Raw genomic sequence first — 26,651 nt, forward strand, 5'->3', positions numbered from 1 at the left:
CCAATATGTACATCAATGAATATCACGTGTCTGGGCCATAATCCAATGCATAAACTTTTTACACTCTATTATTACCCAAGAAACCTTCCCCTAATTCGCAGCTCGATTCCCTTTTATACTAATTTTCATAGTAAACGTGGAGCAATCTGATTGGTTCCCCATCGGGAACACAAACCCTGCTACCCGACTCGCGAGAATCTCTTCTTCATTCTCAGACCAATTCGACGGCTACAGAGCTAGACTGCCTGTGCCGCCGAGACCATACTCCTACCATCGTCGTTGTTGCTCAGTGCTCACTCTCTCCTGCTTTACCTGTTTCGAGTTCGACTTTCGATTACAGAGAAGGAGAGATGGAGACGAACAAAATAGAAGAGCAGAAGGAAGAAGATGATCAGATCGTGAATCCATGGGAGGTAGCGGCGAAGGATGGAGGAAAGATCGATTACGATAAGCTCATTGATAAGTTCGGTTGTCAAAGACTCGATGAATCCCTAATTAGTCGCGTCGAACGTCTTACCTCTCGTCCTCCTCATGTCTTCCTTCGCCGAGGCGTCTTCTTCGCTCACAGGTTTCAATTATATTCTCTTCTCAATCACTCCCTGTATGTCTAGTTCATGAATTGATGCGCAAACTTTCATTTTTTTTTTTTTTAATAATTTATAGGGATTTTAATGAGATCCTTGACGCGTATGAAAGAGGCGACAAATTCTATCTATATACGGGAAGAGGGCCGTCGTCGGAAGCTTTGCATTTGGGCCATCTCATTCCATTCATGTTCACCAAGTACATTCATTTTCTCAGAACCGAAGAATGTTTGAATATTGTACTGTCTTTGGGTTTAGATTATGAGCTCTGTGAACAATCGCATGCAGATACTTGCAGGATGCTTTCAAGGTCCCACTGGTGATTCAACTAACGGATGACGAAAAGTGCATGTGGAAAAACCTCTCGGTGGAAGAGTGTCAAAGACTTGCTCGTGAAAATGCAAAAGATATTATAGCTTGTGGCTTTGACATTACGAAAACCTTTATTTTCACAGATTTTGATTATGTTGGAGGGTCAGTATAATTCACCTTCCCTACTTGAGCTTTCAATTGTGTGGGGCTACTGTTCATTTTTTTGGATCTTCTTAGGCGGTTCAAGATAAGGTGCAGACCAGTGAACACTTGTCTTATGAGAATTAAGGACGAAAAAAAAAAAAAACCCGCCTTTTAAGATAGAATAATTCAGTGAGAACTTTTATAGATTTGGTTTGCAATTATTAATTTGTTTGGGTATTATTTGAGATTATAAGTTATCTAATCTACAGTACCTACTATTGAATGGTAATCTATAGGTATTATCTAGGAAGCCGGCTGTAGACTTTTGAATTTACTGTTAGCACTTGGAATATCTAGTCCTGCAATGCACATGGATTAGCTGGTCAATGGCTAATATGCTTGCTTACACTGTTTTGGCAAGTTGATCTTTTATTTTAACCTTAAAAAATTTATATGGAGGAAAAGAGGTACAAAATTGGATAACTAGAGGAAAAGACATGGTGATGCACAAAGAACCTGTTGGTATATCCTCCCGTAAGTACAAGCAACTTAACTTGAATTATATTTGTAGTGGGAGTTGACCTTACCATAACCCAACCTTAGAAGGAGGAAGAAGAAAGATGGCATACTTTGAGCAGAAATCTATAGTATGATTGGTTCTAAGGCCTTTGGACTAAGAAAAAAGCAACAAAGGTTACTGCATTTGTCTGAAAATGGATGGACATTTGGCGCTTCGCGTATATTTTTGACATTGGGCCAAATTGAAGCATCTATCTGACTTTTTCTTGTCTTCAGTGCTTGCATAGAGATTATTTAAGTCCTGGGTTTGTTTGATGTTGTTCAAAGGCCTCCAATGTGGTAAGGCGCGATGAACATGAATTTGTGGAAGGGACAAAAGAAGTAATAGAAACTATGAGACAAGTAGGTTGCGTCGCATGGTAAAGAATGGGCTATGACTATTATTGGTTATGATGGTAAGGGTATAAGACTTCAAGTTTTTCTTCTTCTTGGGTGTGTAGTTAGTAAAAATTCTAAAATCGCCACAATCTTCAAGGTTTCCAAGCTCCATAGGAACAGGTCAACCTGAATATATGGTTTTAAGTGAGAACTACACAATTTAAATCTGGATTTATTTTTGAAATCATTCCTTGTTTATTTCTGTTCACACTTTCTGTCAATTGAAGTGGACTGTCTTTGTGTTTGTTTTACAGCTAATAAGCAATTGTAAGTTGTAGCACATGATATGAAGTCATTTTTTTATTGCTCTAGTGCGGTTGTGCTTATGCTAGACTTCTCTGCTGCAGCTCCTTTTACCAAAATATGGTGAGAGTTGCAAAATGTGTCACATTCAATAAGGTGAGGATCAAGCTGAACCTCTTATATGAAAAATTTCTCACAACCGCTTTCTTTTTCTCTTCTGTGATTGCATCCTGTACATTTTCCTCTTTGTTTTGATTGTCTTAACCCAATAACAAGGATTATTTTGTCAAGCGGTGCAATGCAGGTTGTGGGAATATTTGGTTTTACTCCTGAAGATCATATTGGTAAAATTAGTTTTCCACCAGTGCAGGTAGGTCTGCTGCCCTAGTCATTTGATCTTATAACAATTTATGTTTCCATTGGAGTTGTAGTTGCTTATTATTCCTTCTAGTGCTAGTTTAGACTCTCTCTCTCTCTCTCTCTCTTATTTTGGCTTTTCATTGATAACCTGAACTTTGATTTTTTTACTTAATAATACATACATACAGATTATTTGGTTTAAATTCATTAATATGGATATTCAATCTAAGCTTTTAAGTATTTTTATATTAAAAGCATTGAGAATGGATTATTTATTTGAAACGGAAATTTAATACAATGTACTGTTATCATATAGTGATATAGCGATAATGTCATAATTAACTGTTGTATTTAATGCAAATAATGATGTTATGTAATGATGAACAATTTGAAATTGATTGCTAGGTTTTTCACATTTTGAAATAAAAATTGAACATGGTCACAGTACCTCAATTTTAGCAAATATGGGCCTACGCAGTTTGAAATTAAATTTGTAAACTTTGAATCCCCTAAAACCACTCTGGGTTTAAAGAGAAAAGTAAAATGGAAGGCACTAATTGTGCCTGTTTAAAATAGCATTGGATGATACCTCATTGCTATTTGCTACCTACTGTAGACACTCAACATCTTAAGTTTGATTGCAGGCTGTTCCATCCTTCCCCAATTCATTCCCCCACCTCTTCCCTGGCAAAGATGATCTCCGTTGCTTGATTCCATGTGCAATTGACCAGGTAATGTCTTCCGGGTTGACTATTTATTCGTTTTGGAGATGTTATGAAGTTGTACTATGTTTCTGGACTAAAATGTTCAATTTGTTCTGCTGAATCCACTAGTTCATGTGAACAACTACAACAAAGAACAACAACAAACTCAGCCTTATCCCAACTTAATGGGGTCGGCTACAAGGATCCATGCAAAACAATTGTTCATGTGAACAACATGGAACATATATCTTTTATGTGATCTGTGTACTAGTTGAACTTAAAATTTGAAAATTGCTAATGAAAAATATTGAAACTTAAAATGTAAAAATGATGAATGTTGGAGCTCTAAGCCTGTAACCGTCTCTCTTCCATTTATTTTTTTTGGGTGTATGGGATAATTCAATGTTTTGGGAGGTATGTTGTTCACTGTTTCTAGTCCTCTGTATGAGCCTACAAGGCTCTGTGATGTGGTTGTTGTTGTAGAGTGTACATGTGTATGCCTGCGTTCCCACTTACAATCAAATGGACATTTAAAGCTGTTTCTGTTGTTGTGAACTTCATTCCCTGCCTTCAATGTGTGCTAATAAATTCCCTATCTTTTGCCATTATAAATTTCCTGGACGGTTGAAAACTTTTTCTTGTAGTTGGTACTATAATGTTTCCTGTAATCAGAAAATCAGAAACTTAAGTTAGGTACTTGCCAATGTAGGTCCAAGAATATGCTATGATTCTACATGCCATAATGTTGCCATTTGAATGGCTTGCGGGATTGGTGTTTCCAACTTGGTATGCATCTGAAATTGATCTAATTTAAATGATCATAATCATCCTTTCAAGAAAGGTTTAAAGTATTGGTCCATCGTATTGATCTAATTTAAACGATCATAATCATCCTTTCAAGCAAGGTTTACGATATGGACCGATACGATACACTAGTTTTAAAAAGGATGTGTATCCTTATGTATGATACACACTGATACACAACCTTTATGCACCAATAAACACCGATACAAATCAATACTTAAGATACATATCTACAGAACCTATTTCAGTTTCGAAACAAAGCATGTTCTTCTCACTAGCAGTACTTAAGTTTCCAAAATTTGAAACACAATTGCACAATCGCACAATCGCACAATCGCACAATCGCACAATCGCACAATCGCACAATCGCACAATCGCACAATCGCACAATCGATCTCCCTTTAATTTCTTGGACTTGGGACTTTGAATCATTCATAGAAAATGATTCAAAATCTACAATCAAGCTGATATTTAGAAGATTGAAGCATAAATCATCCATTGAAGCTAAACATAGTTCAAAATAGGTAAGTTGATAAAACTTGAATTTTTTTTCCTGCAAATCTTTGTTTAATTTGTATTTTTTTTTGCTTGAGTAGGTTTAGGTAAAGCAAACTAAATCATTGCATCAAACATGAATAATTGCGTCAATTTGTTCATAGATTTTAAAATTTCACAAAATTTCGACAATAAACTATTATACATGTAAGAAACCTCACCCTTTATAACAATTTCAATTGAACGCACTTGTCTCTCAACACAGTGTTCTCCATTATAAATTTTTTGCATGATACATGTTATATATTGCTTATTTATACTTTTTTTTATGCAAAAATATATTTCCACGTATATCTTATCCATTTCTGTGCGTATCTTTAGCGTATCTTGTGTTTCTTTGATACTGGCCTCCTACGCTTATAAATGGAAGCTTCTTTGAGTTTGGCAAAGGGAAGCATGAAAGAGCTTTGAGTAGCCATGGATATTGCTAGAAGACTTGAGAGAGTGGAGCAAGAAATACGTCAGGTGGAAAATGAGAAAGCTCCAATGGGAGCAAATGCTGGGTGCGTTATGGGAACATATGCCTGCTAAGAGGTTCCTCCCCATTAAATGCTTTGAGTTTATTGATTACTAGCCCTCAACCCTATTCTCTTATTCAAGTATTACCCACTCGCCCCAGTAAAAGGCTCCCTGCCCAACCAATGAGTCTGGATTAATCGAATAGTTGTAATTTAGAAGCAGTTTCCATCCCCAATTGCTACTTTCAAGGAATAGGGCGGTTATGCTGATTGGGACGACTCCGATTGATAGCAATAGGGGCCATACGGGAGAGGAAGATTGGCCCATGATAGTGCAGTTCTTACAGTATATACATAGTAACTTGCGTGCATAAATGATTGCCCCTATATGCTCCAATACGTCTCTTAAAATTACCCGACCAATATGGCGACCAATAACGATATTTAATCCTTCCTTTCAAGTCTCTCTTTTCCCCTTCCCCCACCACCATTCCCTACCCCATCTCCCATTTGTGGGTATAATGAGCACAATTCACATGCAAGCTGATGTAGATACAGTTACACTTACCTGGTTGGACCAGTAGGACCGACTGTGGAAGCCAAGGTTCAAGAAGAACCGGTCCAACCTAGGTTTTTGGTCTAACAAGGGCCGTTAGTAGTTAGTTTTACATTATGCCTTTTATTTGTCTTTGAGTAGGATATGTAGGAGGTAGAGAAGTCGGTTTATGTTTGGAGTCTAAGTAGGAGTAGTCTTTTATTTTCCCTTTATATACTTACATAACTCAATGTTTAATTTTTAGAGTGAATTTAATTTTTAGATTAGTGAATTTATGCATGGTGTGTGATCCTCTTCCCCCTTTTGTGCGATTTTCCCTCTTCTCACTAACGCTGCTCCATCACAAGTCCTTCAGGAGAAGACTGGTCTATAGTATGTAAGTTTATGATCATTTCATCAGGTTGGCTTATGGGACCTTCTTCTTGTGGTAACACAGAGCTCAAAAATATGAAAAAAATATGTATTATTATATGTGCTACTTAGAGAATCTCTATTTATGCATATGAATCACAAGTACTATGTTTAGGTCCTCTTTTTCACAAGTAAATTGTTCTATTGCACTGGAAATTTATCACCATTGCCTTTTATAATTTCTTTTCTATGCATCTCATAGGATCAAGGTAATTGCTTCTTACTTTTCTTCCTAACTAACCATACACCCCTTTTTTTTTTGGGGGGGGGGGTGGATTTGCTCAGGATCCTTATTTCAGAATGACACGAGATGTTGCTCCTAGGATCGGATATCAGAAGCCTGCATTGATTGAGTCATCGTTCTTCCCTGCCCTGCAGGTACTCTTACTCTCTTGCTTCCTTTCATATGGATGCTGAATTCTTTTGGCAAACTCTATATGCTAAAGTTTTGTGTATCCTTGTTATCTTTTCCTGTTAGTTGTGAATATCACCATGATATCTATTGCAATTGTGGATAAAACAAAATGAAATTGTGTAGGAAATTAGGAATGAACATATACTGAAATTCAATCCCAAAAATTTGGAGTATTACTTATAGTTTTTCTTGTCTATTAAGAAATATGGTTTGGTTAATCGTAATATTGCCACCCATGAAGGAGACCTCCCTCATTACGTGGACGGATTTTTTTCTTTTCCTTTAGGCTGTGTTTGGTAGCCAAGAGAAGAAAAGAAAAGAAAAATGTACTTTTTTCTTGGTTTAAGAAGTTCTCTTTGTGCTTGGCATGTCCTCAATCAAGAGAAGATTCTTTTTTGAAATTCAAAATTCACCTTGGGAATGGTGAAGTTTTCTTTTGCTGCCAAAAAAATAATCTTGCCAAAAACACAAGAAAACAAAAGAAAATACAAAAACTTTTCTTTTCTTCTAATGGTAACCAAACATACATACTTTTTCTATTTTCTTCCCATTTCATTTCTTTTCTATTCTTTTCTTTTCTTCTCTTGGCTACCAAACACAGCCCAAATCTCCCATGACTACCTATTTTACCCTGTCGTGTGCAATAAAAGTAGGACATAGACAAAATGATGAACAAATACCAAACAAGTTATATAACTAGCTGTCGATTTTTTGGGATATGTTTCTGTTTAAACAAATTGGCACTATGATTATTTAGCTGCAGAAGAAAGGCTTGAAATGTTTCCTTGCACAAGAGGACACAACATTGGTTGTGCATATGTCCTGTAAACTCTGAAAGGATTGTGTGAAAGGTAGCTATCGTCCTGAAAATTTGGTTAGTGGTATATTTGCAGCAGTAAAAAGATCTGATTGTGTGTTACTTTTGCATTTGTCTACAACAAGCAATGAAGGACGAAAAAGAGTTTGGCTTATATGTGACAAACTAATGTCCATTTGGTTCCTAGTTTCAGCTTTTAAATTTGCTTCTTATTGATTTTGCTAGTTGTGAAGCATAACATGTTCCATTTGATCTGGATATTTGCAGGGGGAAACTGGGAAAATGTCTGCCAGTGATCCAAATTCTGCAATTTATGTGACGGACTCTGCTAAAGTCATAAAAAACAAAGTATGTCTTTAAACTTCCTCATCCAGATTTACTAATTGCCAAATTTACTTTTGCATATAGGCAGGACAGTCAGTAACTTTGCCTCTTCTGTGCATCTGGTGCCTAGCGCCTAGCACCTAGCGCCTAGCGCCTAGTGCCTAGTGCCTACTATATGGTGGGGGAATATCAGTGAGATGGGTGAACTTAACTTTGATCTGTAATTTTAACCTTTTTTCCCCCCCTGTAGGACACTTAAACCAAAATCCTCAAACAATTTTAAGTTTCATGATAAACTGAATGGTTGATGTTAAGTATTAGTGTCAGTTGGTGGTCCATGGACCTCCACACTGAGGGGTTGTGCCTTGTATTCCTAACTTGATTTGTTGGCTAAGTTGGATTAGTATAGTTTATTTTCTTTCTTATCTTTTCTCTTGTAAAACGAAAATCCTCGAAACAATTTTAAGTTTCATGATAAACTGAATGGTTGATGTTAAGTATTAGTCTCGGTTGGTGGTCCATGAACCTCCATACTGTGGGGGTTGTGCCTTGTATTCCTAACTTAATTTGTTGGCTAAGTTGGATTAGTTTAGTTTATTTTCTTTCTTATATTTTCTCTTGTTAGTTTGCTGTCATGGATAGGAATTAGAGTCATTTTCATATTGTAATTTATCTCATCTTAATATAACTGTTGGCTGGGAGGATATAGGAGCCATTCTCTCCATTGTAATGCATTGTTCCACCACTCATTCTCTCTCTTGGTTCTGGAAACTTAGCTTTGGTTTACTCATATATCATTTACTTGGGTGGATTTTTTTGGTTCATGAGAATCTGATGGGTGGATGTTGCCTGAAAAAGGTAGTTTCTTTGCCCAATAATCCCAAAGCAAGGTTTTGTGACCCGACATTGCATTGATTGGTATCATAGTCGAAATTCTTCTACTTTTCAAACCATGACAAGACTGCCTAATGTAGTACTATATTCAAAAGAATCAAAATAGTAGCCAGTTGACAAGGATCTATACTCAAAGGATAGGTCAGATGCACATAATGTAGACTAGGAGTAAAATAGGACAGCAACTATGGAGATAAAACAAAACAATAATTGTGAGGGGCAGAAGGCAAAATAGTAATTTCCAGCACAAAATTGGGGTTCAGAAATTAGGGTAATAAAGTGCAAACAATCTTTGATTTCAAGAATTAACTTGAATCAACAAATGGAAGCAAAACTCTTAACTATTTGAACACAAAATAGTAATTTTTTCCAGATCTTGAGAAGGGAAGGGCAAAATTGGTATTTTGCAAATATCTCCAGATCAAGCCATTAGAAAGGGTCCAAATTTGAATCAATCTCCAAATTAGGGTTCCTAAATGCTTGGTCAAATTTTGAGTTCGATGAGATGGCTGAATTGATTAATCTGAAAAAAAATGTGTGACATACTATCTTCTAGAAGGCTTGAGGAAATTGAAGAACAATACTCATTTCTTGTTGAATGAAGAAGATGATGAAAGAATAAAAAAGAGAGAAGAAGGATTGAGATGGGATAGATGTGGGTGGGATGGCTATCTCAACCCTGGGCCTCTCACCCACAGCCATCTCAGCTGTTGAAGAAATTCTCTCAGAATTTTGGCAGCAAAAAGCTACAATTTCATTCATAAATTCGTGTACAATGTTGTAGCCCCTTACAAACTTATATAGAAGACTCAAAACAAACTCAAACACTAAAAAGGAAAGGTCTAACCCAATCCTTAACTAATTGGGAAACCTAAACTGATTAGGAAACTGAAATAACAAAGATAATAGACTCAAAACAAGAGTTTAACTAAAATAGTGAATCAAATCTCGTTTTCCTACCTTCTACCCATATTTTAGGCCCATTAAAGTGATCTATTACAAAGAAAACTCATGGGATCAAAGGCCCAATACATACATAACCCAACACAAGGCTTATTTCTAATAAAGTAAGCCCATTAAGTGATTTATCTGCATCACCGCCTCACATCACCAACATTGAGTTGCATAAACTATATTGGGAACTCGTTGAGAGTCGACAAAAGGTTGAAGCAAAACTTGACCAGCATGGCACATCCTGAAGCCAGATGTGAGGATAATTCAGCAACCATAGCAGCTCTCAATTCCAAGGTGAATTTAATTTTGGAGAGCCTCACTATCAATAGAAGAGACCAAGTAGGAATGTCTACACCAGTTTCTTCGTTTGGTAATTGGTACTATATGGATTACAAATGATCCTTCGAGATCACCACCATAGCCAATTCTCTAGGATGTCACTTGGTAGTTTACGGACAAGGCTTATGGCGTCAAGGTTGAGGTTCCAAACTTTGTCAGCTAGAAGGGAAATGGGGATTTTCTTGACTGGCAGACTAAAATCGAGAGGATTTTCTCTTGTTTCTCTTGTAAGTCCTTTCTAGATGACAAAAAAGTGCGAGCTTATCCTCATCAAATTCATTGGGTATGTGTCTGTGGTGGATTTTCTTGACTGGAAGACTGAAGTCGAGAGGATTTTCTCTTGTAAGTTTCTCATGCAAGTCCTTTCTAGATGACAAAAAGTGCGAGCTTATCCTCATCAAATTCACTGTGATGCAAATATTGAATGAAAAATTCGTTCCTCCTAATTTTGAGAAGATGCTTTTCCACAAGATAGTCAACTTTCCTCAAGTCAATAAAGATGTGGATACCCACACCATGGGGTTCCATAAGTTGTCCTCTAGATGGAGACTTCCGGAGACTGATCAACAACCGGTGTTAAGTACTTCAGTGGACTAAATACAAAGATTCTGTTAGGGCCTGGTAATGGGGATTTCGGATTGGTTGATATCGAAGCTGCATATGCTAAGACAGTGGAAGAAAAGTACAACTACTCGAAGAACATGCTCAAGACTTCTTCATCTTACAGTCCTATACCCAAGACCAAAGAAAGGAAAGTTGAGGCCTATAAGGTTGAAGAAAAGAAGCCACAGATTTCCAAGGGTAGCAAGTGGTTGAAGAATATTGTGTGCCGCAATTGTAGTGACAAAGGTAACAAGTGTCCCCAACAAGACCTGTTTTGTGACCATGGTTGAGACACTGTTGGAAAATATGAACAATAATGATGACTTGGAGGTTTATAAGCCTTGTCCTTCTGATCCAAATGATAACATTGATTATTGTCTTGATGACAAGGTTGAAACTAACTCAGCTAGTCTTACTCTGTTCTCTGATAGACTAGTAGAGAAGGTTCCTTTTTCCCGACAGATGGGTGCTTTACTGCATGACTAGGATTCGACGACAATCCATATAGCTGTCAACACAGAAGCGGAAGCTAACCTTATCTCCACATACACAGAAGCGGAAGCTAACCTACATTGGAAACAACTTTTCAGGAAAATTTTGTATGTGAGGTTTCTAGTTTGATGCTGGAGAAGATGTTGATCTAGTCGTATGACTTAATTTACAGTTTGGGTCGCTTCACTGCAGGTGTCTTGTCTAGTCAGCCCCCTAGAGCATCGTGACGTTCTATTAGGATGATCATAACAACGGAAGACTGGCATACTATATGATGGTGCACAAGGCTTCCATACTATATGATGTTGCACAGACACCATCAAAGTGAAACAAGGGGAGCATGTGTTTCTGATGTCGCCTTACCCATTGCTGGATATCCCTCAATGGCAATAGATTCCTTCTCCATCTATGAGCCAGCCTCATCTTTCTATTCATGGATTTGTAGTTTGGCCATCTTCCCTGAGATATGTGCCACCTCATCAATGGGTTCATTACAGGGGTAACTTGGTCCGTCGAGTTCTTTTAAGAGCGGGAGAACTGATGCTGTTATATGCAAGGTTAGTTAGGGGTTACTTTGTAATTTCCGTTATTATTTTATTCATGTTGGTAGAATCATAGGAGATAGAGTAGAGTTAAATTTTCGCTTCAGTTTCTGGATAAGATTAGGGGTCTTTTATCCTCTTTCTCTATATATATATATACACATGTAGCCAATAATTTATCAAATTAAAGTTTGATGGGATTGAATTTTTATGGATGGTGCTGTGTACAACTGGTCTCTCACTTGTGCAACTTGAATAGATTTTCTGCTACAGTTCATCTTCTCCTTCTAATCTCCTCTACTCAGGCCTGATTCCTTCCTAATCAACACCTATTTCTATCTTTTGTTCTTCCTGAAATTTCTTCCATTATTCTTATTCTATATTTTGTTACTGTTCATCTTCTCCTGCTGGGCGGTAGTGTTGGGACAGAGAAGAGAACTCACAAACCCATCAAATCAGTTCTGTTTGGCTGAAATTTGGGGGCAGTAGCAGTCCTCCCGAGGGCAATTCAAGCCCTTGAATACACTCCCTAAATCCCCTCCTGTTATGAGAAATCAAAGTGCAACTATATGGGAACCTGTTCTTACCACCAAGATGCGTTTCAGGAATTTGTTCTTTGATTTCCAGATTGTGGATGAATGGTTCTTGGATTTCGTAGGTTTGTGGCTTAGCAACCTAGATAGGAACTTTCATTAATTGGAGCCTCAACAGTTGAGTTCTCTCAATCATATTATAGGTAGGTTACCGCTGGTTCTATTCTTAGTGTTAGAAAACCCCTTTTCTTTCAATTTTATTTGCCAAATACTCCTCAATTCTAAAACTTTGTCCAACCGCCTTGTCTAAAAGGGGTCTAGAACTTCCATTTATTTACAGAATTGCAATTATATCTTTAAATTGGGTTATTTACTACTCTTATGGGCCCGTAGCAATCCCAAAGTAGGCCTTTGTGACCCTGGATTGCATGAAGGGGTGGCTTGAGTTTTGGCTTGGGTTTTCCAGGATACATATTGGCAGTTTTGGTGCAATGAAGGGAGGCCCAATGGAAGGGATGGCTGTTGTTTTTTGGCGGATGATTTCATTTGTTTGTGTTTTGATGATTTGGAAGGAATGAAACTCAAGGATATTTGAAGCAAAGGTGAGAAGCGCATCAGATGTGGAAAAAATATATAAGAGCCAGATTTCTTGGTTGTTGTCTACAGCATAGTTGCCAAGGCGTCGCCTAGGTACCTCCTAGGCGTCTAGGCTCTTTCTTGGGTCCAAGGCAACAACACGTCTTGTTGACACTTCATGAGTTCGTGCTGACTTATGTTTATTGCTTTGTTCTTCAATGAATATGCTTATATTATATCTTGTGTTGCTTATTGTATGTTGATTTTCTCATATTAGATCATTTTTAGCAGAATTATATCATATTGCATTGATATGGTTTCTATGTTGCATATACGCATAGTTATACAAACTTATCATGGCTATATTGCATATAGTCATATACTGCATGCCTTGGGGGTGCCTAGGTAAGCTCCTTGCTGCCTAGGGTCCCCCTCCAACACCTTCAGTGCTTAGTTGCCTTGACAACTATTGTCTTCAGTGAGTGAATTAGGGGTTAAATATTTTTTGTATATGGGACAATTGGGATGAAATTATAAATGAGTAGGGAGTTTTGACATTTTGCAATTGTAGGGGGGGGGGTCTTGGATGTAAAGTGTGGGTTTTTGGGTGGTGACTACTGCTTTTGTACAGCATCCTCTGTGTACAGGTTGCTTTTTTTAATTCCATGAACATAATTACCTTTTCTCCAAAAGGAGAGAAAAAAGGCACCCCTCCGCCCCATACCCCCAACCCAAAAAAGGGTCGGTCACACCAGAGAGAAGGAACAACAAAAGATAAACAGGAGTGCTTGAAATATCAGAAATAATTTTGTTGAATATAATTGCTTGTATAGAGTATGCAGGTTATGCAGGGCACCAGTTAGAAGCCTTCAAATAATCAGAGATGACTAACTTTTCATGAAGTATTCAAAATATTTGATTCATCTCATGAAGAGATCACATATCATACACATTAGAATAATAAAATGAGAACCTTTTTTAAAATTTTAAAGTTCCTAACCATGCTATGCTGCATAAGTTTTGGCCCATTAAACACCCTCGTTGAATCGTGACAATAGGTTTCGCGGTGCTTTGCTGTGTTATAATCTTTTTATTCTTCTTTACCGTAATGGATACCAATATACTAACTAGAATGCGTGTTTCCATCGTCAGGTGAATAAATATGCATTTTCTGGTGGGCAAGATAGCATAGAGAACCACAGGAAATATGGAGCAAATCTAGAGGTATCAGTTTCTTGTTACTGCACAGTAATCCATGTAATCAGGGAAGTCCAATCTTCATCCATGCCATGATATTTAGAAGATACCATTAGATGCCTAAATAATTTATTGAATGGATGACTGGAGAGGTTGGAACCATGGTCACACAATTATGTCTGCCTAAGGCCACTCACAATGCAAAACACGTTCATTTGCTTATATTGTACGGTTGTCAAACAAAAGTATAAATGAAAAATACCCCAAAGCCATGATACCTTGTAGTAGCCACTATTTTGGAATCTTTTTTTTTTTTTGACCTGGTAAAATAGAACGAGGTCTTGTACCTTGATCATATTCAAAGAATCAAAGTATAGTTTGATACATAGCAATACTATCATTAGTGTAGAGCATAGTCTTTTTCTATAAATTAAGGTGCACAGATGGACGGCTATCATAACTTGCTTAGTCTCTCATGTTTAGATGATTGGACCCACAAATTGGAAAGGCTTGCCTAAACAATTATCTAAGGCTCTGTTTGGTATCGTTTCTGATCCAGAAACTCCGTTTGGTGTCAAAAACGGAAATTTCAGTTTCTGTGTCGAAACGCCGTTTTTAAACGATTTAAGGCTGTTTGGTGAATCTGCTTCTGGAACAGTTTCAGAACAGAAAAACGACAGTTATGCCATTTGGTAATGCTTGTTTCAGAAAGTTTTTTTTTTTTAAGTCAATAATTACAGAAATAACATTAAAATAGGTTTAGAAATTACTAATCCTTTGGGACAATAAAGTACTACATACCAAATAAAAAAAAATGGTTTCAAACGGATAAATAAAGTACAGAATTAACAATGCCTTGTCCAAGTTAATTATTACATAATTTCCCAAATTTTCACTTTTTGTCCAAGTCTAAAGACTTGAATGCATGGAGGATGTCTTTCATTTTATTTGTTTGGTCTTCTAATCCTTTAAGTGTCCCTTCCAGATATCCTTTCATGTACTCGTTCGAAATGGACGGTGGTGTGGATGATGTTGATGTTGATGTTGAGCTTTCTGAACATAATGCATGTTGTATGGTCGAGATATGTGTTTCATTTTTCAACCATACAAACATACCACATCCACGGTTATCAACCTATGTCAAATAATAGATGTGATTAGGGTCGTTGAAATTTAACATCAAATTAAAAAAAATCTAAAATTATCTATAGGTATAGATTAATCGTAGAAATAAATAACCCCATTTGAATTTGGGCAACATAGAAAATATTGTCCCTTCTTTGGACCTTTTGTCGCAGTTCGTAGTTTGCATTGACCTTTACTACATCTACATAGATATAGTTGGTCCACCCACATGAAAAAATTACATGAATCTTGACACTTGAAAAATTCTCTTCTAATATTTTTACCTGATTTGGTTGTATATTTAGCACAACTCTTCCCGTAAATTTCACAATTTGCTACTATGAGTGGGGGCATAGAAGAAGTCATCTGTAACAGTAATTTAAATATCAAAGAAGTTAATATAGCATTCAAATATATGACATTCATAATAATATATCAACTTGTACCACATACATAAATGTAATATAAAACAAGTACATCACTTGAAACATCAATTTAGGTTTACAGCTTTGTCAAAATAGTTATCGGTTTCAGTTTTCAACTAGTTCAAGCATCCTTTGTTGTCTAGCCATTGCATTTGTAATTCTTAGCCTAGTGGCATTCATATCTTTTGCCTTATTTCGTTGACTTGATTGTGCTATAGAATGATCAACAAAATCTTCATGTGGCGGATTCAAGTCATCTTCTGGAACTTTTAAATCATCATTCATCCCCACGAATTCAACATTAGTAATATGCTCTTCTCGAATATAGTTGTGTAGCCCACAACATGCCAGTACCATTGATGCCTGAACTTTCACTAGGAACTGGTGCATTAGCTTTAAAATTTGAAATTTGTTCTTCAATACCCCAAATGTACGTTCAATGAGATTCCGAAGTGATGAATGCCTATAATTGAACGACTCTTTTGCTGTTCTTGGGGATCTTCTACGCCCTTTGTAGTCCGGTAGATGGTATCTCTCACCCCTAAATGGTGTCAAAAATCCAGATTGGCTAGCATACCCAGAGTCGACAACATAATACTTTCCTACAAACGAAAAATAATATATGTTATTACGTATACACTCAAATGAAATCTAATATACTAGAATAAAGTTAATACCTGGAGGTGGATGTGGAAAACTCAATCGAGGATCACTCCTTTCCTGTTCAAGTACTCGACAATCATTTGCACTACCTTCCCATCCCGTATACACATATATGAATCGCATATCAAATGAACATGCACACATCACATTTTGAGTTGTGATCCCCTTCCGATTCCTATATCGAGTTTGATCCTCTCTTGGAACTACCACATGGATGTAAGTACCATCTATGGCGCCAATACAGTGCTATGACATATATTGACAATTAAATGGTCACTACATATAAGAATATAAATATTCATATATTTAATTACAAACATGTATCATATTAACATATTTACCTTGAAAAAAGGGTAGTATTTCGGGTTCTGTGCAATCTCTGCTGGTATCATACTGACGTCTGGTGGTCTGATTTTCTCCTTAGCCGGACGTTGCATTACAATCAAGACAACATTGAATGTTCGACTAGCTGTTTCTCCTGAGTGGTTGAAATGATTTTGGGTGTCCCTATCACTGGAACCCTTCCCAACAATCCATAGGAACATTCCAAGCTGTTCATCGACTCGGATGTTGGTCGTGTCTTTCAACCACCCCCTATGTCTAACATAATCACATAGGTTGAGGAAGACATGACGTTCCATCCTAAACTCTTCATAGCATCTGTTGGCATGTCCATTCAATACCTCATGCATCATGACAGCACCTGAAAATACACTATCCCTACATGGTTCCTGAGTATATATAGTCTCACTCAGTAATTCCATTCCCATGTGAATGATTATATCTTCTTCATCACTAGAAGTTTCACATAATGCATTTGACATAACTGCAATAAATTGACAACTATTTATCAATTTCAAACAAATAACTATAAAACATAACAATCTGACTTATTGTCTCAAACCCAAAACACATGTTCGACATTACACTCATCAATGGAAAAAAAAAACAAAAGAAATAAAACACATGTAGCCATCATCGAAAGTATTGTCCTGAATCCAAAATCATCAAAAGTAGCCTTCAAACACAAACCATCATAATTAGTCTCAACAATAGAATCAGATAAAGGGCCCATTGCCCCTAAACTACTCCAAGGCATCTAAAAGCCAAGTCCTCTTAACAGGCTCTTCACAGACAAACTACTCCCTCCAACTAGGATCAACACACTTACAACTGGTGGCCTTTAAGTATGTCTCCTTTGACATATCCGGTATGGAGGATAATACTGCCTCACATGCACTCACACTGAAATCTCGAGGACGAGATGCATCTTCCCCACCACGAACAGGAGATGTAACGGAAGTACTAGATGCTTTCTCAATTTTGATGGATAAGTACTTCCCATACAAGTCCTTGACGTGGCTATCTCCCTTATTGGCGCTCTTTTTTCTTCGTCCCATGGGTGTCCTATCAAGATTTTGCTTTGTGGTTGTCTGAGTTGGAGTTGGAGTATCCTCATGGAAGGGGTCATTCATGCCTAAATGCATTGGGGTACTAGGAGATTCAAAGACTTGCTCAATATCAACAGTATTATCAGCTTCGATGCCATCCAAATCTTGAACGTTGTCAACCCTTAAGTTTCCTTTAGCATAGGCATCCCCAAATATCATGCTCAAATCTGGTCAGTTGTTTAGTCCATACTTCTTGTATTTCAACCAACCTGGATTTGCCTGCATAAGCAGTCATTGTATATGTCAGATGTACTACTTATAATAATCTAATTTTGAAATAATTCAACTAGTTAGTGATCTATTGTACCTGTATTGCCCTATCCCATACGGACTCATCATCAACTGTGACTGATTTTGTCATTGAGTTCCACCCAAATCTAGTTGTGTGAAGTAGTCTCTTGAATTGTTGGTACTCGTGTTTCAACATGTTCATCTTGTTGCGTAATTGTTCTCTCCCAACTGTACGATTTAAAGCCTTCTGAAATTGCTTTGTAATGTCCTCCCATCCAGTTTTGTTAAATGAATTATCGGATTTGTGACCATTTTTCACAACTTTTTTCATTGCCTCAATCATAGTTTTTAAGGCGGTAAGGCGATGGAGGCGTTTAAGGGTTTTCGGAGCGTCTTAGCGTTAAGGCGGGCATAAAGCGTCGCCTTATTGACTAAAACGTTCCTGTGTAATTTTTTTTATAAAACCAATCTATTTGGCTCAAATCCTAGTTGAATTCTATTACTCATATGTTAAATAAATACTAAAGGTTTATATTCATACCAATGTAAGATATTCATCAAGAAAACAAATCAATAAAGTGAATAAACTAAGTTCATCTTCATCAATCATCAATTATCAATCATCAATCATCATAACATATTAACATATAATATAAATACATAATTATGAAACAAAATTATAAATATAAAGAAAATGAGACATAAAAAATACAAGTATTTATTATACTTGTTTCTATGATGCCAAAATGAGTGCCTAAGCCCTAAGGTCATCCACCATATTTTTACTCCTGTCAAAGAAGAATGAAGCTCACCGCTGTCGGAGCAAAATGGTCGCCTAGATCAGTGGTTCTTTCTTGTTCCTTGATTCCTTCTCAAAGCCCTTTCTTAAAACCCTTAACAAAATCCAAACCCTGTTTGTGAATCATGTTTTTGTTTTGTTTGTTTTGGTTATTTTGAGTGGAGTAAAGCTGATCCCATACATCTCAAGTGTTAACAAAACCATACACCTACCAATAAAAAATCTATACTTGGAATCTTCATTAAGTAATTTTAAAATGTGAAAAAAAAAAACCCCATAAGGCACCACTTTACGTAAGGCGGAGATTGCCTTACCATCTCTATCAGCGTCTTAAAAACTATGGCCTCAATGAAAATAGTGGTCTCAAGTTCTGACCACTTAACGGCAGGGATACTACTTCCAGTCAAAATAACTAGACATTATAAGTTAGCGTAAAAAGTTAGCATACTGGGTTATTATACATTCTTCAATAATATAAGATTATAAAATCAATGCAATTTTGAGATAGAAAGCCCAATATGTATCACAAACTTCAATTCAGTTGTCATCAATTAGCTTAACCAATAATGTTTCCTTTTCTAATTCATTCTGAATAATAAAGACTGAGCACTAAAAAAAGAAATAACAAAGCTCATCTTCTGAATATGATACAAACATTTGTAAATAAAACTTACATGCATGCAGAGAAATCAGCTTTGGAAAATTTCCCAAAATAACAATTTCTTGTAGTAAATAAACAAAAAGTAATATAAGCAACATAAGACAAAGATCTTCCAATCTAGTATCCATCCAACTAAAGGGTTCAATCTTGAGGTACTACCAAAATCCTAACAACAACAAACTTAAGGAGTTATAAAAAGGTGCTGCTTCAAAAAGATGAGCCAAAGGATGAGAAAACATCAATAATTGCAAGGACAAAATACTTCATTTTCTAGTTCACATGCTCTGTTTCCTTAGTTTTAGTGCTCTTTTCTGAAAACCAGATGTGAAATTCCCCAACTCAAAGAGCATATATCTTATCTGAACAAATGAAATTTTAGTTATGTTTTTGTCCAAACATTTGTAAATGAAAGTCAAATTTATAAACTAGTTTTTGAACTCTTCCAAAATGCAAACCCCATTTGTTTCATATCTTTGCATCTGGTCAACAACATATCGGAACAGGGCAGGGCTGAACCGGGTCTGTTACAGTGGTTTGTTCCTTGAAGCTGAAGTAAGGTTTCCTAGATCAGCAGGGTATTTCTAATAAGAAGAAAGAAGAAGAAGAATGAGAAGATTACCTGATTTATCGATTGCCCTAGGTCGAGCGTTCTCCTGTGTGCGCGAAGGTGAAAGGGGAGAAAAGAAAGGTGATAGGGCTTCTTGTGGATTTTGTTGGGAACGATATTTGGAAAATTGTTTCCTTTTTAACAAGTTTGGAACGAAACTACACGGACGGAACAACAAATTGTCGTTCCGTATTTTGACCTTCGAATCGTTTTTTCCCAATTTTTGTTTCAAAAAAACTGAAACACACTATAAGGTTGCCAAACAGTAATGGTAGAAACGTTTTTTTGGAACGATACCAAACGGGCTCTAAGTGAATAATTGTTGTCATCGGATGATTTTAACCATCAAGTCAACTCAATTCAATTATAAGCTTTATCTGCACCCAGAATTGTTGTGATAAAAGATTATTTTTGACATTCTGGTAAACTCAACTCACTTAAACTTTATCCTAACTAATTGGGGTTGGCTAATAAATCATTTTCTGCCATTCCACTCTTTTTAAAGCCACAGCAGCTATTAAACTATATGTTTTTCTGTCTTTCCTAGCCACTACAATGCAAGTTATCTTTGGACTTCCCATTGCCCTTCTGCTACTGCCAATTAGCACCCCGTCACTCCTTACTGCATATTTACTAGTCTCAGTTGCATATTTCTTGACCATTGATGCAGTTAGGCCTTATGGGCTCCATTTTTTATTTTTATTTTTTAAATTTTGGACTTCGTTTAACTTAGTTTAGTTACTAGTATGGAAACGTAAGTTGTAGGGGTCCATGTAGTTTCCAATTTTGGTTACTTGAGTTGGCCTTTTAGGAGTTTCCTATGTCATTAAGGCATTGCCTATAGACTGATCCGTTACAGATTGGAGTTCTTCCCAGGGATGGAACTTCATTGGTCTCAAGGCACCCAGATGGAAGGAAACAAGGAATAATGTAGGGGAAAAGTGGGGGAAAGGAGACAATAGGAAGTGCAAAAATAGGGAAGGAGGAGGAGGAAGCAGAACATGCTGAAATCGGTTCCTCTATTTGAGTGTAGCAGAACACGCTGAAATAGTATCCTACTATTGACTCCCGTAGCTGCACCCCACACTCTTGTTGGCTCCTTAAGGAGTGGCATCTTGTGGTCAGTTGTCGATGTGCTTCAGATGTTATCGCCTGCCTTGTCTCTCCAAATACAAAGATCTGCCTGCCCTCAAAACTACTATTTTTAGGCCAGTGGACTCAAGTCATTTGTAGTACCAAAGAATAGGAAGATGAAGGCCCGGAAGAAAGTCCACTAATAGAGAATATCTGCGCCTACTTATCCACCTCAAAACTGCCCAAGCTAGACCAACTACCTCAAAATGCTGCCTCCTTTGCTCTCTCTTCAACTCAATGTCAATAAAGCCTCTCCCATCGTGCATGGCTTCATACTCATCATTTGCCTGTTCATCAGTGTCTCCCATACTGCATGACTGGGCTGCAGTATGCTCCTGCAAGAACTGTTCCTTTGTCCGCCTGGCTCTTGAGTCTTGATACAGTTTCAACGCATCCAGTTATCTGTGGAAAGACTGTATAACATCTATAAAGACATCAGGGCATCCCGTCACATCCCCTTTCCTATGTCCAATGTGCTTTTTTAGTATGTTGATCCTTTGGGATAATTTTTTTGCACGACTTGCATTGAACTTTCTGCTCTTTGGATCCCATATGTCCAGCCTGGATTTGCCTACTGAGTTGGTTGATTGCTGGCCGTCAGTTTTGCACAATGAAAAAACAACATGACAGTTCATTATTTTTGGCAAAAAATACAATATTGTTTACACAGTAATGCTAAATTTCTCATTCAGTACAGTGGTTTAACATTAAAAATATAATCATGACCTTACCAAAAATAATTAATTACTTAAAATTTGGATTATGAAGAAAATATCTAAAACTGCAATTTTTTTAAAAAAAAAATTCAGATAAAAGACTCAAAACACATGCATACAAGAACAAATATTGTAGATCAAGCACTAGTACACCGTGTAATGAGTGAACCCATCATAATTTGATTTAAAAAAAAAAATTCGTACCCGGTGCACGAGGCTCCCGCATGTGCGAGGTCCAAGGGGGGGGCGAGAACTACGCAGCCTTACCCCGAGAATGTCGAGAGGCTGTTTCGACAAAGTAAGGAATGACCATATTAGGGCTAATTGGAGCTGCCCTGATTCATGGTAAGCTTTGCGAAAGCCGTTTGAGGCGATATGGCCATGTACAAATGGAGGCCTAGGGACGCGCTAGTAAGGAGTGATCTAATTCAGGTTGAAGGAGGTAGAAGAGCTAGGGGCCGGCCTAAAATGACTATAGGAGTAGTGAGGAAAGACATGCATAGTTTAGGTCTTGTCCCAAGTATGACCTCGAATAGGTAGGTTCTGTCTATCTTTCCCTTCGTTTAGTTGGTACGGTAATAACGAGAGTATATCCCCGTACCCTAATAGTTTTATTTGCTTGTGGGCATCACTCCGTCCCTCACTTTCATTTGTGATAGTCCATTAGTAGTCCCTACCTCCAGCCTCGGGAATGGATGCGTAACAACGATAGTTGACAAAAGACTGGTAGAGTTTTTCATTCTGTGCCCGTGTTCATATATAGACCATCCATCTCGTTGAATGGCGTAGTGTTTCCTTAAGTTGCTTGCGAGTTGACTAGACCGGATTGATTGGAGAGCTAGAATCTGTCTGGCCGATATTTAGGTGTGTTTTTACCAATTATTATGTCTTTTTCTTTTGTTGCCTTTGATCAGTTCCATGTAGCCAACCCCATGATGATACTGTACCGTTCAGTTTTGAAACTTCCACACATATAACTCTCAAGGGAATACCTGCAACTCGATGAGCTCCAATGAGTGATTCAAACTATCAAGATTACTCTCCAATCGAGTGGAATGTTCGATATAGATTTTGGATATTAAAAAAAAAAAAAAAAAAAACCTTTATTTTCCATCAACCACATGGATTTTTTTTTTGACAAAAAATCAACATAAAACTCAGTTAAAGCACTCGAATTGGAAACAAAGGCATTGCTTACCATACACTAGCCAAAACTAAGCCAGGACCGAATTTCTAATTCTTAAAAGTGTGATAAATTATACTTTGGATCAGCATAGGTAGATGACGCACAAATTTTGTATGATCTGGTTGAAAAACAATTCTTTCACAAAGTCCCCAGTCGATAATGTGTATATCCCAGGGGTCAGTGAAAGGGTAGAAAAGAATTTTGAGATAATTGTCTTGAAAAAACAAAGCCTTTAGATATTTTTGTAATATTTGCTTGAAATGAAAAATATTATCTTCAGTAATTTTTCGTTTGATAATTTTGTAACATGCCTTTGGTAGGACTGCTTTTGCTTTTTCATAAAGACAAATTCTTGTGGAAAATAGGCTTGTCATGAAAATTGGTTAAAATTGACTTGGGTTAGAATTTTGAAAACTTTTGTTAATTTCAAAATGTTTGCCAAGGTTTACGGAAAGATTTGTTAGTTCTTGTCTGAAAGCTTTCCTTTTCTCAACGCAATGGGTTTTTCAGACTTGGTTAATCTGGTAGTAAACATCATTGGGTAGTCCATGATGACGATGAAATTCAGTGATGCAAAATTCAGAGACTTTTGTAGGCTAATTAAGGTTTTGTAGCTGACTTACTTGAAAATAGGTCAAGGGAGGTTCATATGGGTTTTGTGCCCATTGAATCTGAGAAATGGGGGTCCAGTGAGATGTTCCTTGTGTAGGAGAAAACTAAGAAAATGTTCCTTGAGTAGGAATCTGAAACTGACATTGCTGAGAAAATCCTGGTGTAGGATTTCTTGGTGAGATTCACTTGGTGTAAGTGAGTCTTTGGTTAGATCAATCTTTGTTGCAGGGTGTTTGAACGAAGCTGAATTCTTTTGCCCATGCGACTTTGGCTTAGGAGCAGTGTGTCTGCTAGTTTCGCCTTTCGCCTTCGCCTTGCCTTTATTTTGGTTGATGGTTACCCATCCATCATTGCCAAGCGGTTGATCCATGTTTGTCGGCTAAGATAATCTGCAAGAAATTTTTTAGAATTATTAATATATTCTACCTCGAATCTGTATTGGCTGATTTCATTATACCAGTTAATTCTTACGGCATTTTCTTCGTGTTTCTTGGATTTCAGAAAGTCCTGAACAGCCTGATTGTCAGTCCTTGTTAGAAAGGGTTTTTTTCTGGAAGAAGGAAACAGATCAAACCAAAAAAGGGGTAAAAATCTTTGTTATTCACTTTGGAGTCTCGATATGCAGGGTGGTATGATGTACAAATCCACTCACTTTTTGCACAATTGAAGACTGTAGATGTGTAGATCAGCAACAAAATTGTGGGGATCACCAAATTTGAGAAGATTTGGCTGAAATTTAGAGGAAAGATCAAGCTCTGAACATTTGGGGACAAGAAATACATGTTTTCTGGGGTTTTTTAAGCCGAAGTAGCTGGATTGGATCGGATTTTTGGCCTTCTCCATTTAATGCTCCCGGAATCGATTATGGAATGGAATCAGGACCAGCTGATTCTGCTTCAAATTGGGTGGAAAATTGACAATCTGATTCTGATTCTTCCAACCATGGTTCTAGTTATTTGTACGTTGACATGATGGATGGGGGCATATCCAACGTGTGTCTGATCAGGAGGATCCTATTTTATAGTGTAACCCCTGTATTAGAAGTGGACCACCATAAGCGACTGTTTCTCATTCATCAATAATTCCCTCTCAGAGAAAGATCCTGGTGTAAGGCTCTCGACATTCTCGGGGTAAGGCTGCGTAGAACTAACCCCGGGACCTCGCACATGTAGAGTCTCATGCACCAAGTATATCCTTTTTTAAAGAAAGATCATCGCTTTGCCCATCTGGCAGGTTGCGGCCTTGACTGAATCCAACCCAATGACTCACTAAACTTATAACTTAATCTGGAAATCAACACCAATCTATTTAGTTATTAGTTAGTCAAGGGTCAGGCTGGGTCCTTCTAGGCTTCATTATTTATTATCCTTGAAGCTAAAGTTAATCCAAGCTGAAGTTCATGATGCTCAGTCTCTTGGTATTGCATTTTTGAATGAATACTTTGACTGGAAGTATTTGTCATCTTTTATTTGTTTATATATGATATAATTCATTAATACTTATTATTGAGTTCAGTTGACCACGGCCTGAAGGACCTAGCCTGACCGTTGGGTAGATGGGTTTTCTGGCCTGAGCCCAACCTGAATTCTGAGGTATACCAGCCTAACGTCACACAGAGATTGGGTTTCATCAATCAGGCTCAGGTTGAGTCAGGACCGAAGTGTTCTCAGAACTTTGTGGCAGGTCAATGTGTAATCCTGAAAGACTAATGCCTTCAGAATGGATCAACAAATGTAGTTTTATTTTTTTTTCCCCCATTCAATTGGAACTTTGAATATAGTACTTAAACCTTCTTACCAATACAATCCCAGGGTTGAAGAATTTGCTCATTGTCTGTATGTTGTATTGTATGCACAGAATATTGGTTTTTTGAGTTATGGAAGTCATTTTGCTCACTGTTTACAATGGATTAGCTTTGTGATCAATGTATTTCTTTTTTTATGTTATTCAGGTAGATATACCAATTAAGTACCTTGGTTTTTTCCTGGACGATGATGTTGAGCTGGAGCACATACGGAAGGTGAAATCACCGCATCCTATCTATCTTGTTCCATGTTGTGGGGAAAGTTTCCTTTGTTCTATTCCTTTAGACACTTGAATCAGTTCTTACATAGCAGGATGGGATGGCTGGTTCATTTTCTTACTTGAGAAGTACTTATTATCTTTTAGGAATATGCTGCTGGGCGGATGCTAACAGGTGAGGTGAAGAAGCGTCTTATAGAAGTTTTAACCGAAATAGTGGAAAGACATTGTAGGGCACGGGCTGCAGTGTCTGATGAGGTAGGGACTCTTTTTGACCTTTGCTCCTCTTGATGTTTGTGAGGGTTGATGAAAATCAAGTTCCACGTGCTTTTGGTACTATTGTGCTTAAGTTTCTATAAATAGTTGGTTTGTTGATTCATAAAAGAGCTGGGTTAAATGGAGTTGTAGAATTGCATAATATAGTTTCCTTGATGTTTGTAAGGGTTATCATGGCCAATCAAGTTCCTGGTGCTTCTGATTGTATCGTGATTGCAGTTTCTTTAAATGGAATTTCGTTTGTGAATTCATAAAAGAGCCAGGCTAGATGGACTTGTTCAAATGTATGATATGGTGTTTAAATCTTCTCATGTGCATTACCATATTTGATAATGTGGAGGATACAATCTCAGGCATCCGCCCCTAATTTAGGACTTATATCTCTTCTTTGGATTTTGGTGTTCTTATTAAATGATCATTTTTTTTTTCTGGGTAGACTTATTAATTTATCATGGTGGAAGTAAATCTTACATGTTCTTGTGACTATATTCCATGTTCCGACTGTTTCTTGAGAGACTACTCCAAATGTATGAAAATATGTTGACATAAGTGATTTTATGTAGTTGCTGATTGGAAATTCTCCTTGGCAAGGGGATTGGACCAGATTTGAAGCAATGGACTGAAGTGTCTAATGATGGCCTTTTTTAGGTTGAATCAATATATCGGTTCATATCTAGGGGATGAAAAATACAACTTTACTCCATTCTTGTCCATGATCCCCATCATATTGATGCCAGACTTGGAACAGCAACAGCACTGTCCTCTGTTTTACAGCATCTGGTTGCTTGGATCCAATTTTGATTTTGATCTGATGAATGGCTTGGGTTTTCTAAATGCTTTTGTATCATTTAATCAAAATTTTATGACAGTTTCCCAATAATAGTTATGACCCTTTTTGCCATGTCAATGGTTTATTAATGTTGTCGAAGATCTCCAATACAGTTTTTTTTTTTTTTTTTTTTTTTTTTT

At 37.2% G+C, this 26,651-nt stretch overlaps 1 protein-coding gene across 1 annotated transcript in view; it reads left to right on the forward strand.

The window, feature by feature from the left end:
* The first annotated feature begins 137 nt into the window (after positions 1–137).
* LOC122070363 (tryptophan--tRNA ligase, cytoplasmic) overlaps positions 138–26,651 on the forward strand; it is a 27,769-nt gene continuing 1,255 nt past the window's right edge. The window contains exons 1-11 of the mRNA XM_042634507.1: positions 138–568; positions 664–783; positions 873–1,058; positions 2,345–2,396; positions 2,545–2,610; positions 3,245–3,331; positions 6,374–6,466; positions 7,588–7,668; positions 13,730–13,801; positions 25,336–25,404; positions 25,554–25,664. Of these exons, the coding sequence (XP_042490441.1) occupies positions 351–568; positions 664–783; positions 873–1,058; positions 2,345–2,396; positions 2,545–2,610; positions 3,245–3,331; positions 6,374–6,466; positions 7,588–7,668; positions 13,730–13,801; positions 25,336–25,404; positions 25,554–25,664 (1,155 nt within the window). The 5' untranslated portion in view covers positions 138–350. The remainder of the gene's footprint in view (positions 569–663; positions 784–872; positions 1,059–2,344; positions 2,397–2,544; positions 2,611–3,244; positions 3,332–6,373; positions 6,467–7,587; positions 7,669–13,729; positions 13,802–25,335; positions 25,405–25,553; positions 25,665–26,651) is intronic.

Source organism: Macadamia integrifolia, unplaced genomic scaffold, assembly GCF_013358625.1.
Source record: "Macadamia integrifolia cultivar HAES 741 unplaced genomic scaffold, SCU_Mint_v3 scaffold90, whole genome shotgun sequence".
NCBI lineage: Eukaryota > Viridiplantae > Streptophyta > Magnoliopsida > Proteales > Proteaceae > Macadamia > Macadamia integrifolia.